The 15,563-nt window shown below is 41.7% G+C and overlaps 1 protein-coding gene across 11 annotated transcripts in view; it reads left to right on the top strand.

Moving 5' to 3' along the window:
• SLC4A4 (solute carrier family 4 member 4) overlaps positions 1-15,563 on the top strand; it is a 254,617-nt gene that overhangs the window by 170,726 nt on the left and 68,328 nt on the right. For all 11 annotated transcript variants that reach the window (XM_038398376.2, XM_038398374.2, XM_043513068.1 and 8 more), the window contains 4 exons: positions 6,333-6,420; positions 8,180-8,334; positions 9,101-9,214; positions 10,895-11,069. In XM_038398376.2, the coding sequence (XP_038254304.2) occupies positions 6,333-6,420; positions 8,180-8,334; positions 9,101-9,214; positions 10,895-11,069 (532 nt within the window). The remainder of the gene's footprint in view (positions 1-6,332; positions 6,421-8,179; positions 8,335-9,100; positions 9,215-10,894; positions 11,070-15,563) is intronic.

Raw genomic sequence — 15,563 nt, 5'->3', positions numbered from 1 at the left:
ACGTCTGATTGTTTCTCAGTAGAGGTAAAATTAGACATCCTTTGTTCTGATAGTGAGAGCCAAGAAGTTGGAGGTAGAAAAGCTTAATAACCTCATGAAATTATTCCAGAGCATTATTGAAAACAATACGTGCTTCCATGTTAACATTTTTTTTCCAGGAAATATTATTATCCATTTGCTGTCCTCCAAACCAAATGGTAGTTGTAATCAGAGTAGGGAGGCTCATTAACTTGCTTCTGTGAGGAATGAAGAGCCATTTGCAATGGTTGCATCCTGTGAAATCTAATAAAGGAAATCCCAGAAGGGCCCACACTGGCTGTGATGGACTACTTCATCATTCAGTCATTTGTTTTAACTTCCCTGTGCAGTGAGCATGTCTGCCGTAAAGTGCACTTCAGAACTCTCAGATCCTAAAAGGTGCAATAGGTTGGACCTTTTTCTATTTTTTTTTTAAGGTTTCCCTTTTTATGTTATCTGATAAAGACCACAGCCAAAACTTTCAAATGTATGTGCTCAAACTTAGACCTCCCCAAGCCATATTTAGATTCCTACATAGAGTGGCCTAATTTTTCTGAGGAGTTGGGCTGCAGTTGTACCTACACAGCAATGTAAGCCTAGGGTTAGTGAGACTCGAGTCAGCTGACCTGTATCGGGGAACCGCGGGGTTGAGCGTCTACATTGCATTTGAACCTTAAGTTAAGGATTTTCTGACCCATCTCAAACCTAAGGTGCTGGTATCCATACTGCAGTGCACAGACCCGAGTCAAAGTAACCCTCTCTGGACTCGCATTGCTTTGCAAACATACCCTCTCATGGACTTCAAATGTGGTATGGATTACTGCAGCCTAAGACCAGTTGCTGATTGCAGTGGGAGCTGCAGCTGCTCAGTGCCTCTAAAAATCAGCCCATTTCTATTTAGGAAGCTAAACATGGAGTCAGAAGCCTAATATTAAGCTCCCAGGTTTGAAAATGTTGGTCTAGAACTGTGAGGGATGATTTATTTGGGGTGTCTGTATAATTTTGTAATTGGAAATTTATTTACCAGGTGACCCCCTCATTGCTTCTTATGCTCTTAATGAATTAGCCTATTTTTCTTGAGCATCCATAAATATGCTGAGTGCTTCTTAGACCCAAGTGATTGCCCCAAGGAGTTTACAGTCATAGATTCATAGATACTAAGGTCAGAAGGGACCATTCCGATCATCTAGTCTGACCTCCTGCACAGCGCAGGCCACAGAATCTCACCCACCCACTCCTATGAAAAACCTCACCCATGTCTGAGCTATTGAAGTCCTTAAATCATGGTTCAAAGACTTCAAGGAGCAGAGAAGCCTCCCTCAAATCAACCATGCCCCATGCTACAGAGGAAGGTGAAAATCCTCCAGGGCCTCTCCAATCTGCCCTGGAGGAAAATTCCTTCCCGACCCCAAATATGGCAATCAGCTAAACCCTGAGCATATGGGCAAGATTCACTAGCCAGATACCCAGGAAAGAATTTTCTATAGTAACTCAGATCCCATCCATCTAATATCCCATCTCGGGGGATTTGGCCTATCTACCCTGAATATAGTCAAGGATGCTGCTTCATCCTGCTCCACTGAACTCGATGGGATCAGGGCATAAACTAGTGAAGGTCATAAACAACAACCTGGGGGAAAGCAAGGGGAAGAGAAGAAATTCCTAATAATAAGATGACGTAATATGGCTACTCAGAAAAGTATGTTAGACATCTTGGTGCTTCCACTTACAAAGCAACAACAAAGCAAATTAATCTTGATTCCCATGGGCAACATATCAGCTGTGACTTTTTCAAGGAGGCGGGGGGCATTCGTTGAGGAGGAGGATACAAGCACCAAAGTCTTATGGCTAAGAGGTAGGCTTTGCACTGAGCTCTCCACAGGGTGAAAAGCTTATCTTCTTTGCACCCCTCATCCTCATTCCTTTTCTTCATGTTGCTTTGGAAATGTAGAACAAACACATTTTACCATATGGGTTATTTAGACTGTATAGGACAGACTGATTGCCTGTTATGTATTGGCTCTGTATTCCCTTTTTTATTGCTTCTAATTGTTGTTTGGTTTTGATTTCAGAATAATGTTTAGTTGCAGAGCAGCTGATGCTTAATGGAAATCTTTGAAAGATTTTCTATTTCAAAATCATTCTGCTTAGGCTTCAAGAAAAGGAGTACTTGTGGCACCTTAGAGACTAACAAATTTATTTGAGCGTAAGCTTTCGTGAGCTACAGCTCACTTCATCGGATGCACCTAGGCTTTGTTACTAAGAATATTTACATTAAAACAGAACTTTCGTTTAAAAGAAAGTAGCAAGAGCCCATGAGCTCTGGCTGAACAAAGACCCTGTTCTTATGCCATCTTACCATCCTTGGCAATAAAAAACAGGGGAATTAAAATCCAGGTGAGGAACTGTAAGTACAGCTGTTTTGCAATAGAATGTTTTTCAGAGTTTTCCATGAGGCATCATCAGCCCTTCACCCTGTGGTGTGTCTGCCCGTTACAGATTGGATTTTCCAGGCTTTTAAAATCATGTCTGTTCTGCTTATTGTTGTCTCTACTCAATAATTTTAAGTCTACAGTGCTATGAATTTCTCACTTTCACAAGCACTTATCACATTTACACTAATGACTTGGGTGGGTCTTAATGAAGCTTCTAGACTAAAATTCTGCAGATTACCTTCAGATCTCCCCCATCTGCTGCATTAAGATGGGGGAGATGGTAAAGAAACACCAAGAGAGGAGCTTGAAGGGTATCTGGGCGGGGGTTATCAGTACAGAACTGCATAGTCAAATTTGTGATTCTGCAGCACCATTATTATGCCTTGAAGCCTCAACTGAAATCTAGTGACTTGTTCAAGATCACACAAGAAGCTTGTGGCAGTTGAACCCTGATCTCTAGATTCCCAGTTCATTGGTTAATAACGAGATTGTCCTTTTCTTTGGTCTGATTTTTTTTTAAGCGTAGACACAATTTGTGTGTCTTGCTCATTGTTCAGAATATCAGCCTCGTCTCAATGACTTCAGCTCACTGGAACTTTTCCAGTTTTGGGGCATTCTCTGGGGACTCCTGACTTGTGGCAACAAGGGTTTACATTTCTCAGTCTCTGCTGCTCTATAACACTACGCAAGCAACCGGCTGGGTGGCATGTTGACAGGGTGCCCAAACAATGAATCTTCATGTGTGGTGAAGGAGGGGGGGAAAAAACGACTTCACCTGTCTGGAGTTCTCATTTCCTTCTCCCAGAGATCAACAACAAATAGCACCCCAGCCATCAAGCAGTGTCCAGTCCAGCGTCCATCAGTTTCTGATGGAAAACTAACCCAGCTGGCCTTTCTCTTCTGCTAAGGAGGCATGTGCAATCACCTTGTTGATCAAGGGAACAAAATAAATAGCAACAGCAAAACAAACTAGAAAAAAACACCCTTTTCTGAAGTAACTGCCTTTAACCCTTAAGGAAATTCCTGCATTGGCTTTTTCCTGCTTTGGCGGGAGAAGGGTTCTCCCCATTTGTGGGCAGTCCTGGCTTTCACCCTGTGATACTTCCTGCTCTGCCATGGTTTTTTATATATGGAGTGCCCTGCCTCCTGGATTAGCAGCTACCACACAGGGATTGCAGGCAGGCTTGGCCCTAGGTCAGTGTGGCTCGCTCTTGCCTCAACCCAGTGTGGGGTCTCTACACCTCATCACAAGTACATTTTCCCCCCAAATTGAGCCCTGATGCTTGTTTATGCCATTTAGTGGAGATTTTGGTCCACATTCTTTAGCATAAGCAGGCATGGCACCTGACCCCTCGTGTATCCCTCTAGCAAGCTGGGTTTAATTTCGGCACCAAAATCTCTGGTGTTGACTCCCATTGAGATGCACGAGGGTTGTGTCCATTTACACCAAGCTGCGTTTGGTCCTTAATCTCTTGCTAGAGAGCAGTGCAGTAATATGGCTGTTGTGCCTGTTTGACCCCCTTTTCCAGGCGGAATGGATTTACAGTGCACGTAGCATGCTTGACTTGCGCTGCTGTGTAGTGTTTCTTCCTGAAACCCAGGGTGAGACACAGGATTTGCTGAAAATTATTGTCTTTTGCAATAATTACCATGCTCTGCTAAGTAAATTGAAATCCTAAAAACAGGTCTTCTGTCTTATCTTCTGTTGCTATGAGCTAAGGGCGTGGGTTGGTAACTGGATAACAGCATCTTTCATATTGAGGACGCATTGGATGCCAGACTGGTGTTGTCTGGCCTATGTGGTCTCAAATCAGTTCCCATGGAACAGGTGGCCGCAAGACCTGGATAACGGGTCAGTAGGTTATGTTTGTTAGCACCTCACTCTGGCAGCCTGAGCTTTCTGGATGCTACTTTCTCTCATTCAAAATACACGAGCAGTGATTAGAAGCAAAGGCAGAGAAGGTAAAGAGCAATGATTTCATATTTAAGATATTCTCAAGTAAGTGTGTACATAGTAATAAGCAATTGTTGTCCAACAGGTATCAAATAAAGGATTAACACTTAATATATTGTAGATAGTGATCCCTGCAATATGTGTAAGTTAAAAAATATAATCCATTTACATGAATATCTGCCATGAACCGTGGCTATGAAGTATTTACTATTAGCAAGGCTGTGTTGTGTATCCCCACCAGGAATACAAGGCATGCCAGGCTCAATCAGTTTAGCTAAATTATTAAGAGCTAAAGGCTGATTTAAAAGAATAGTTTTCCTTCACACATGAGTAGCTGTCCTGGATGCTGAATCCTCCAGATATTTCATCCCCAGAGAAGCACTGATGAGCAAATGCAGTGCAGTGTGTTTCTGAGCTCTGTGGGATTGATGGCTCTAGAAAGGAAATATTAGATGTTTTCAAGGATATTGTTTTTAATAAATAATTTAAGAAATGGAAAACACTTTCTTCCCATCACAAATGCACCCCACGCTGCCCTTCTAGCTCACCTACCTTACCTGGCCTGGATGCCTGCTGCTCTCCTTCTAAGGTGACCTCTGGAGGCGAGTCTGCTTTGCTGACTGATGGATGAGGAGAGTCGTGGTCCCACCCTTTTTGGGAGCGTGGGCGAGCTCTGAGGGATAAGGAAGAGAGCAGTCCCTGCACCCCTCCCTGAGCACAGGGGCTAGAACTCTTGCCTTGCTTGGGTTCCACAAATTGAGGGACTCTCTTTCCATCCCTTCTCCAGCCATTGCAGCGACAACACCCATCATATACAGGATTATCTAGGAACAGGAATAATGTTGGGGAAGTATTTAATGTAGCTGTCCTTCTAAGGGAATTTAGCAGCGGGAAACAAAAAGGGGCCAACACTATATGACCATCAACAAGCGCTTTCCAGACTTCCAGGGGTCTGCAGAGTCCAGTTTGGGAGCCTCTGGGCTATATCACACTTGGACAGCATCTGCATGTGAACAGTACCTTTTCCTGGTCTCTGGGCATTTGAGGAGTATCACATTTTAGCGGCTACCTGCATCTGGCTCATGAATTAGGTGGCATGGGTTGCTCTTTGGTGCTAGACCCCTCTGTGTAGTGCCATCACAGCACCTGTTTGATGAAGAAAATACAAAGAAACCTGATTGATATCTGAGCCAGGGAGTGTGTGTGTGTAGTGACCTAGGTCTTTAGAGGAAAGACTCTGAGGACCACATAACGGAAGGAAGAATTTGATCCCCTAATTTGCTAGTGTAGCAAGTTTTGATTATCTGAAGTATCTGAATCTCAGAGGAAGAAATACATTAGTTATGCTGTTGACACAAAGGCCTTTTCTCATTCCTCCTATGGGCCAATGGCCTGACTATGAAGGGGGCTGAGCTCCCATTGAAATCAGTGGGAGCTGTGGTGACTCTGCAATTCTGAAAACCCAAGCCGTACGCTTAAAATAATGCATTTTGCAAATTTTCCTAGATTCCTCATATTTCCTGCAACTTTTACCTGAATTTATTGTACACTGAAACAAGATTCACCTTGGTTTTTTGATTAAATACAACTGCGTTGTGGGTTTAGAGTGAGGTCTTCAAATGTGCCCAGTGCTAGCTTACGTCTGGTCCTATTGAAGTCTGTGAGAGTTTTACCACTGACTTCAATGGGAGCAGTTAGGTCAAGGTGGAGTGCTTTTGAAAATCTCACTCTTAATATCTGATTATATACTGGGTGTTTTACAGGGAAGTGGAATGGATTGCGTCTCTAAATACTACAGTATGATCCTTGTAAAGATGAATCTCCATGTTCACTCCTTTTATTTATTATAGATGGATTTGTGGTACAATGAGTAAATGATGCAGTTTGCTATCCTGAATGGTAACGATCCGTTTGTTTTTGATCAGATTTCTATTCATTTTGCTGGGTCCGAAGGGAAAAGCTAAGTCCTACCATGAGATTGGTCGATCCATTGCCACTTTGATGTCTGATGAGGTACGCATCTTTGCATATACCATGTCCAGTTGTTTTCTGTTGTTGTTTCATCGACCTAGATGGTAGCCATCCTCTTCTTTTACTGTATAGTAACTTTTTGGGTTCCACATATCAGTATCGTACACGAGGCTGCTTCCGATGACAAATTGGGTGATGGATCCATGAGTGCTGAATTTATGTACAGCTGAGATATCAAATTCTGATTATCTTTAAATTCCTTTTATTAATTATTTAATCTGCCTCCACGTTTCTGTAAATGTGTAGAACTAGAACGTGTTTCTTTCCTGCATCTTTCCCTGTAATCTGTAATTCTTTCAAATACATTTGAGTTAACGTATAAACTGTGCTTCTTTATTCACATTCCAAGATCACAGGTACCCCACAGCAACTCTGACAGTGCATCTTATTGTCGAAATAGTTACACCCAGCATGTGTTGCCCTGTGTCCCAGAGCACTGCTTTAACTAACTAATAATTGTACACTACTCCTTTGTACCTAGTAATTACTTTCTAATAATACACACCAATAATGTGACATGATGCTATCTGCATTAAGGTAAACATTCTTCTTCTCAGTGTCTCTTGGGCTCTGCACAACTGTATTTCACCAAATCTTAGCATTTTCTCTTTCTTCTTGTGCTCCTTTGTTCTCTGACAACTCCCTTGGTTTCATTCACCCACTTCAGACTCTGCCTTATTATATTCCACCCGTGCTCAGAACAAAGTGCCCTCTCTCTCATTCCTCCAATGCCTCTTTACAGTCCATCAGTTTTCAAGTACTTCTGTATGCTGATCTCCCCCTGACCCCCAACCTGAATTATCATTCTGGAAGGTTCAAAATATGTTTATGAAAATAAATCTTAGTATTCTTTTGTCTCTTTCTAACCACTGGCTACAGCCTCACTCGTTTCCTTCCAATTGGCCCAACTTGGTATGTCTCACTAAATTATTTCCCTGTGTTGCAGGGGCCTTTGACATCGGTGCGCCTCAGTCCCTTCTGTTCTCTGCCTATGGCCAACAATGGTTTAGTATCCTGTGGGCTGTAATACTCTGGTCTAGTTTCGGTTGTTGGGTTTAGTGTGTGGATGCTGGGTGGTATTGGTGGCCTGTGATATACAGGAGGTCAGCCTAGGAGATCTGGAGGTCTCTCGGGTCTTAAACTCTCTGACTATATCAGTAGGGGTGGCTAGAAGACATTTAATTAAAAATACTAAATAAAATGTTGAAGTTGTTTCTGTTACATAGGGTTCAGAACTGACTCCCCCTTTCTTCCCCCCATTTTTTGTTTGTTTGTTTTTGTTTTGGTTTGGTTTTTTTTGGTTTCTTGACATTTTTAGTGACTTTTAAAAATTTGATGACTTTTCCCCGACCCAACACAAAGTGTTACTGAAATGTCTGTTGAAATTTTTCGGCGACTGAAAACTGTCTTTGTGGCAAATGAAAAATTTTGCTAACATCTTTCATAAAAACGTTGTGAAAAACAAAGCACATCAAGAGTCACATTTTTGGGGGGCAGCTTTTTTGTGTTTTTTTTTTTTTTTAAAAGACCATTTTTGTTTTAAAATCTTTTTGTTCAAAAAAACTTTTTGGCCAGCTTTGCTCGGAAGATCATATCTGAGTGGCCCAAGCACCACTGATACTATTTTTTGTAGTGTGTTGAGTGTGAGTCTATTAAAGCTTTTCTGAAAGATCTGTTGCAAATCTTGGCTGTAGAAAATTGTAAAACTCTTGCTGCATTGAGACTTTTGCTTCTCCTGCAGGTGTTCCATGACATTGCCTATAAAGCCAAAGACAGGCAGGACCTGATCGCTGGAATCGATGAGTTCCTGGATGAAGTCATTGTGCTTCCACCTGGGGAGTGGGACCCAGCCATCAGGATAGAGCCCCCCAAATCTCTCCCATCTTCTGATAAAAGGTAACAGCAGGGAGTAGCAGGGCTCATGTCAGTGACAACAGAGTAGGTTATTCTGGGCCAGCATGTTAACTAGAGAAGATGAAGGGAGTGTGATAGATGGAACCCAAGAACATGTGTTATGTTAAAGCAAGTGATATTTACGTAGGCAGGGCCGACTCCCATTCTCAGTTATGAGAGAGTGCAGGGCAACTGGGGTTGAGTATCCTGAGGACGACATTCTTGGCCACATGGGTTGGATCCACAGCATTTTACTCGCCAAGCTTGAGGAACGAAAGCAGGTAAATGAGGGTTGCAAGTACAGTATGTGAACATTGCAGTGGGAGAGGAGAGCAGTAGAGGGATGGGAAGGGAGCAGAGGAATCGTTTTTTCCCCATAGCATTGAATTTTCCACATGAGACGATAGAGGAGAAGTGCCTGAAAGCAGTGTCTGAGAAGGTTGAGTTACGCTATAATTTCAGGTCTTTGCTAATAATCCTGGGGGGAATGTCCCTGCAGCACTGTGCTTGTACAAGCACTTCAGTGGGAGAATGGTGTGTCCCAATACAGCAAGCCATTTGTAACTGTAGTTAAGCTCAATATTGAATTTTATTTTACAATTTCAAGTATGCAATGAGTTAATCCCTTATTTGCAGCGTGTCAGTCTGGCTGCTTGTATAGCAGGAGCATTCTGTGTTCCTAAGGCTTGTGTGATGGAGCTGGGTATAGATTTTTGTCCTATAGTGTGTAACACAGTGAATCCTCAGTGTGACTTGTCTTTCTGCATAGGAAAAACATGTATTCGGGTGGGGAGAACGTACAGATGAATGGAGACACGCCTCATGATGGGGGCCATGGAGGTGGGGGCCACGGTGATACTGAAGAACTACAACGAACTGGCAGGTCAGTGATGAATTCTCTGACCTGTTCAGCATGATGCTTTGCCCTTTTATCCCCTTTAACTTTGCATCTTATAATATTGCTCTCACCTGCTATACACATGGCCACCATTTTCAGAAGTGACCTGTGATTTTTTGGGTGCCCAGCTTGATACCTTTTAAAGGATCCCGAGCACCAGCAGACCCCTTCAAGGTGTCTTAGACTGGGACAAACAATGAGAACTCCCAAATTGCTAGTCACCTGTAAAATGCTTGGCCTATGGATGTGTGAAATTACGCTGATTGTTATGAAGTACGTTCATCCTAAATACCAATTCTTTTCCATTCATATTTGTGGAAATGTTTTAGCTGTTTGCAGGCTATCACAAGTTTATACATTAAATGTTCAAAGCCATCAATTGTCAATAAAAGAGAGATCCTGTTTCCTGACATTCCCGTTACAATATAGAAGAGCCCAAAAGAGAGAGTTAATAGAAACAGAGACGATAACATTGCATGAGGCCTGATTCCCTGTTCTGTTACTTCAGTTTTGTGCCAGTGAACTCCATTGGTTTCAATGGAGTTACATTGGTATCAATCTAATGCAACAGAACATAGAATTAGGCCTGGTTCAGTTTGGCAACTCTGTCAGTGTAGTGTTTTACTGTAATTGAGATGTGTAGCTCAGGGAAATATCTCAAACTGTTCTCTTTTCCCACTCAGAAGACTGCCAGACTGGATGGGAAGCTGAAGTAACATTCCCCAGTTTTTGAGATGATGGTTCCAGGCTATTACTATTTCTTAGTAACATGGTGCTTTATAAAGTGCTTTGGGACTAAATAGTCCCAAGACTATTCCCAAATATAAAACTTGGCTGAGATAAAATTAAGGTTATAAGTTAGATATCAGTTAAAATATTATTAGAATGTTTGTAGGTAATAATAATAATAATGCTGAAAGCCTGCAATTACAAGTTAGAGTTAATGTTCCTTCTTAGAAAGTCAAGAAATCCATGTTGTCACAAAGAACCATAACAGTAGTCCTGTGTGCCTGTCTGTCATCACATCTCTTGAATGTGCTGTGTCTGAATCGCCTGAGAACATTACAGATTTATCTTCCAATTAGTAAATAGTTTGGAAGGTAGATGGGTCAAATGCAATTATACCAATGAGGTTGCGTTGGTGGTGGTCTATATGTGAGAGGATAAGAAGTGAGATTTATGCTTCTCATGCTGGCCGTGGGTGATTGAAGCCAATGGGCATTGGTACCAAGGTCACTCTTGTACTGTGACGTGACGTTACCCTATCCTCTGTAGAATGCCCACCGGAAACTTATACAAACCAAATTCTATTCAGGTCTTGATTACTTCAAAAGAATGTGTTTCCTATCGCTTGAGTGTTCCTTGCCCTCCAAATCAAGGAGGAGCCATTGGAATTATGACCCCCTCTTTGATTAATCTGTACTGTTTTACACCCAGTTCTACTTCTGGTGAATGTTTTGAAGCATTTTCTTTTTAGCAGTTATGTGGCTCAAACACCCATTGATTTATGCCTTAGGTAGAAATAACTACTATGACCCCTATCCTTTTGGATTGCATAGCCCCTCATTTCTGATGATGTCCCTGATTAGTTGCTCATCATGGTAAATGTTATTGTAAGACTTTTTTTTTTTTTTTCACCTTCTTCTTCTCTTGCCTAATCCTCAGATTTTGCGGTGGTTTAGTCAAAGACATAAAGAGGAAAATACCTTTCTTCGCCAGTGACTTCTATGATGCTTTAAATATCCAAGCTCTTTCAGCCATTCTCTTCATCTACCTGGCCACAGTGACCAATGCTATCACTTTTGGAGGTCTGCTTGGTGATGCTACAGAGAACATGCAGGTTAGAAATCATTTCAAACTCATACAAACAATGCAGGCCCAAATTTCCTCATTTCGAGAGTAACAGGGAAGCAGATGGGCCATGTATAAAGATTGGTTACTTAGCACAAGATTTATCCTGCTGCTCTAACTAAAACTGACCTCACTTCTATGCCTGTTGTTGTACTTTGGTTCTTTTGTAATTGCAGATGCAGTTATATTAAATTGTGTTCGAGCAATATGCAAGAGAAAGAGGGGGGGCCATTTCTGTATTAAAATTACTAGTGCTCTTCAAGTGTGCTAACTGCTTTTGTGCATTATTTAATTTGAACTAGGTGTATTAATTCTGATTGACATTTTCCATGTCATCAGAGCTTAACAGGGCATGTTCTGCCTGACGCTTAACTTTGTTGGGTCTTCTGCCTGTCTCAAAAAAATACTTCTGTGTGGTTGTCCACGGGAAACAGAAGGGATAAGGAGGTAGACTGAGGAATTGTTTAAAATGTGTTTTGAGACAGACACTACAGACAAAATGTAAGCCGTTTAGAATGATTAACTCTAATAAAAAAGGGTCAAATATGACGCTTTTACTGCATATTCAGGCAGTTCTCCATTGAAGTCAGTGGGAGTTTTGCATGAGCAAGGATTAAAGTGAGAGTGTTAGGATGTAGCTCGATAATATAAGAAGTCTAAACAAAAATAATTGTATGTTAACATTACTGTCTATTGCTTATCTGAGACCTAACTGTGCTTTACATTTCAATTGCACTTTAATTCTCTTTTGGCCTTCTTAAAATTGAAAACCCACAAATATTTCTTTAGATTCAATTGCAGTTAAATAATTCCCATCGAGCAGCTCTGAGTGCCCTAATAATAATTAAATTTACAATAGCAGTAATGAATTTATTTATTTACTTAGATTTATTTAAAAACAAACAAATACCAAGGGGTGCCTAGCCAAGGTTCTAGACTCCCCTGCCATGAATTACAGAACCAAATAAAATACAGCAGCCTAGAACATCAAACTTCCTTTCTTCATACAAATCTGACTAATCTCAAAAGCCCATCTCCACAGCAGGCCCATAGGGTAAATTGATAAGAGAAAATAGATATAGAAGAGAAGGACCCACGGCCACCAATGATCATCTTTCTCTACAATTGCTGAGCAATGATCCTGTGGCATATGCCCACTGGATTAGAACAGAATAGCCCTGCTCTGCTCCAGAAAAAGGTGAAATTTCCTGAAAAAAGGGATGCTGATACCCCAGAGAGTTTAATGTACCGGAGAAGAATATCAGCACAGCCATTTATTTAACTCAGGCAAAAAACCTTTGAGGTTAATGTTTAACTTTTTACCTAGGGAATAAAAACTGCATTAGCAACTTAAATGCTACAAAATTCAGAAATCCACAATGAAGGTTCTTGATGGAAAATCAAGACCGTAAGGACCATTACATATAAAAACCCCCTCTTACCTATTAAACCATGTCACATGTTCATTACAGATAGATTTCTGGAGAACTCCTAGATTTACCATTCCTTTAGCAAATAAAAAGTAACATTTTGGGTAAGCAAAACAACAGCAGCAATAACTGTGTGTTATCCATCCTTTGAGGACTGCTACTGATGTAAGATTGTGATACTTTGGGTAAGTTTATTGTGCTTTCACAATGAATTTTGATAACTGGGTAATAACTTCTCAGTGTTGGGTTTGATTGGGTCTGCGGCAGAGAGGTATGTCCATTGCCACTCTGCTCTGAGCTTTCCATCAACAGAAGGGCACCTCCAGAGCCTCCACAGAAGACCCATATGTGGGAGCTGCTAAGGAGATGCATTGAATTGGCTACCCTGGCCATAATCCCATCCCACACTTTGCTGTCCACCTTTGGGCCTATTCTGTCCCCAGGCAGAGTGTGTCGCCATTTTTTGCTGCCTCTGCCTTTTCCCTGGGAGACTTTCTGCTGCCTGGGGCCCAGGCTGTGAGACATTGAAATAAAGCAATGATAGAATGTGGGAAGTTTCCAAGAGAAAAGTTGATCGTCTTTATTCTCCAGTAGGGACCCTTTGTTATCTTTCATGATATTGAGGCTGCCAGGTGCAGAGAGTGATGAATAAACACATTTTGTTTAACATCTTGCCGGCTGGGCTAAAGTTATTCTTTCAGGAACCTTGTGACCCTTCTTTATATCTGAGCATGCTACCTTCCTCTGATTTAATCTGGAATTTGTTTGATGAACGTGACAGTCTTTTGTCTCTGAGAATCTGAAGCCATGATCGGGCACGAGGGGCGGGGTGAAGGAGAACAGAGAGGGAAGAAAAGAGAGATTTTTGGTGCACTGGTTTATTGCTTGCTCTGTGTTATACCTAATTCAGCTGTGACAAAGAAGATGCCCATAGAAAGGCAATAGCTACCAGATTGCACTTTTCAGCAAAATGATTTACTTCTAGTTTTGAAAAAGGAACGTGCTAGTATCCTGCATTTAAAAATATTGGTTTAGTCACACAGCAGTTCTGTGGCAAACATAAGTGAAATGGAGTGTCTTGGGACAAAACTCCAGGAGAAGCAGAGAGAACCCATGACTGAGTCCTGTGAATGCTTTCTCTTGTTTGTTTGCTTGTCTTTCAAATACCTCTTTCACCCTTTGCATCTTCCAGAGCTGGGAGAGCGCCATCAATGTGTGGCGTGGCCTTGTTTACACTGGCACTTTTAAAAAAACCTCTCTCACCACTGCACTTCTACAGGTGGTAGCAATGGTGGAAGACTAGTGTGTTTTAGCCATCATTAGACTTGATTGGAACAGGAGTGGACAACATGGTGGTATTAACACCAGCTACCTCTCTATACTAATGCTGCCACCAGTGAAATCACACCAGGGTTCATATACTGTTGGAGTATTTTTAGAAAATTGCTAATGTGGACACAACCTCCAGTATCCGAAGTGTAAATCACTTCTCCAAGTGTTCTCTGCCTTTAATAGATTTCGCAAGTTATCATGAGTGAATACTGGCAAAACTCAAAAGACCAGGATCCCTTCTAGGGATTTGTATGAAATTCTTAGCTACTCTACACAATGCTAAGTTTAACATCTCTAGACGGTTTCAGAGTAGCAGCTGTGTTAGTCTGTATTCGCAAAAAAGAAAAGGAGTACTTGTGGCACCTTAGAGACTAACAAATTTATTTGAGCATAAGCTTTCGTGAGCTACAGTTCACTTCATCGGATGCATCCGATGAAGTGAGCTCTAGCTCACGAAAGTTTATGCTCAAATAAATTTGTTAGTCTCTAAGGTGCCACAAGTACTCCTTTTCATCTCTAGACAGTGTCATCACTGGCTTGATTTCCAGCATGCAAACTGAATGGAAAAAAGTCTGCAATCCTACTTAATTCCACCAGAATTCTGTCTTGCTGTCTGCCTGGAGTTGGAGAAGAGAGAGTGAGAAGCAATCTGAACACTTGTTCTTATAAGTTTCTTTGGGTCATTCAGTTGGAGAGTATGTCCCCAAAGTCTGATAGTTCACTTTCTCCCTCTTCTTAAAAAAAAAAAAAAAACAAAAACCTTCCATCTTCCTCTCCATTCAGTGAGAACTCTGCTAGTGCCTGGCAGAGCAGATTGACACCAATACCTGCATGGGGCAAAGTCAACATAGACATTACCTCACAATGCAACCTCTTATCTCTTCAAAAACTAAGTTCATTCTCTGGGCTGCCCCTGCTTTTCAGATTCCCTTGAGCAGCACCACACAGGCCAAGGAGTTGTCTGAGATCCATGCTTGCCTGTCTCTTTTTATACTTGGAGATTACTTCTGTCTAAATGAGCGGCTGGGAAGCTCACCAAAACAAAAAAGGACAACAGAAGCCACAGCTGGTTTTGGCTCAGGGAAGCAAGAAGGGAGCTGATGGTTTCTGCTTTGAATTAAAGCAGCCTCACCCTGACCACAATCTTCCTGAGTTATAGAAGTGTAAAGTATGGGAAAAGGGCCTAAGATTGCTTTTTCCAAATCTCTCTTACTGCTCAGTGAGTAACCCTCTTTCACAGCACTCTGACTCTCTGAGCTGTTCAACATCTGATTTGATAATTCTCCAGTCAGTCTTTCAGCCACTCCCTATGCACGCATTTCAATGCACTCGGGGCTTTCCCAGACAAATGCCTTTTGTACTGCAGAAATGAAGCACTGACACTGCAAGGGATGTTGTATGTACTGTGCACGCCACCCTTGGTTGATAATGCCTTTAGTAGATTTAGACTTTTAATTTTATTTCACAAATTTGGCACAAAGCACAGGAAACTCATTACTGAGATTGTGCCGCAAAAAACACAACTCTAATAAACAGAAGCTGCCCAAATCTGCCTGGGCGTCATGCATTGGTGGATCAAGCGACTAGAGAATCTCGGCAGACATCCCAAAGTAGTCTGTCCCACCTGCTCACACTTTAGATAACCTGCAGGCTGTCGTTATTTGAAAAGAGTGCTGCATCCACTGGTCACATAGTAGGATTCCACATGAAGCAAAATGCCG

Source organism: Dermochelys coriacea, chromosome 4 (assembly GCF_009764565.3).
Source record: "Dermochelys coriacea isolate rDerCor1 chromosome 4, rDerCor1.pri.v4, whole genome shotgun sequence".
In the NCBI taxonomy this organism is placed as follows: domain Eukaryota; kingdom Metazoa; phylum Chordata; order Testudines; family Dermochelyidae; genus Dermochelys; species Dermochelys coriacea.
The sequence above is the reverse complement of the archived record's forward strand: the minus strand, read 5'-3'. Positions and strand labels throughout refer to the sequence as shown.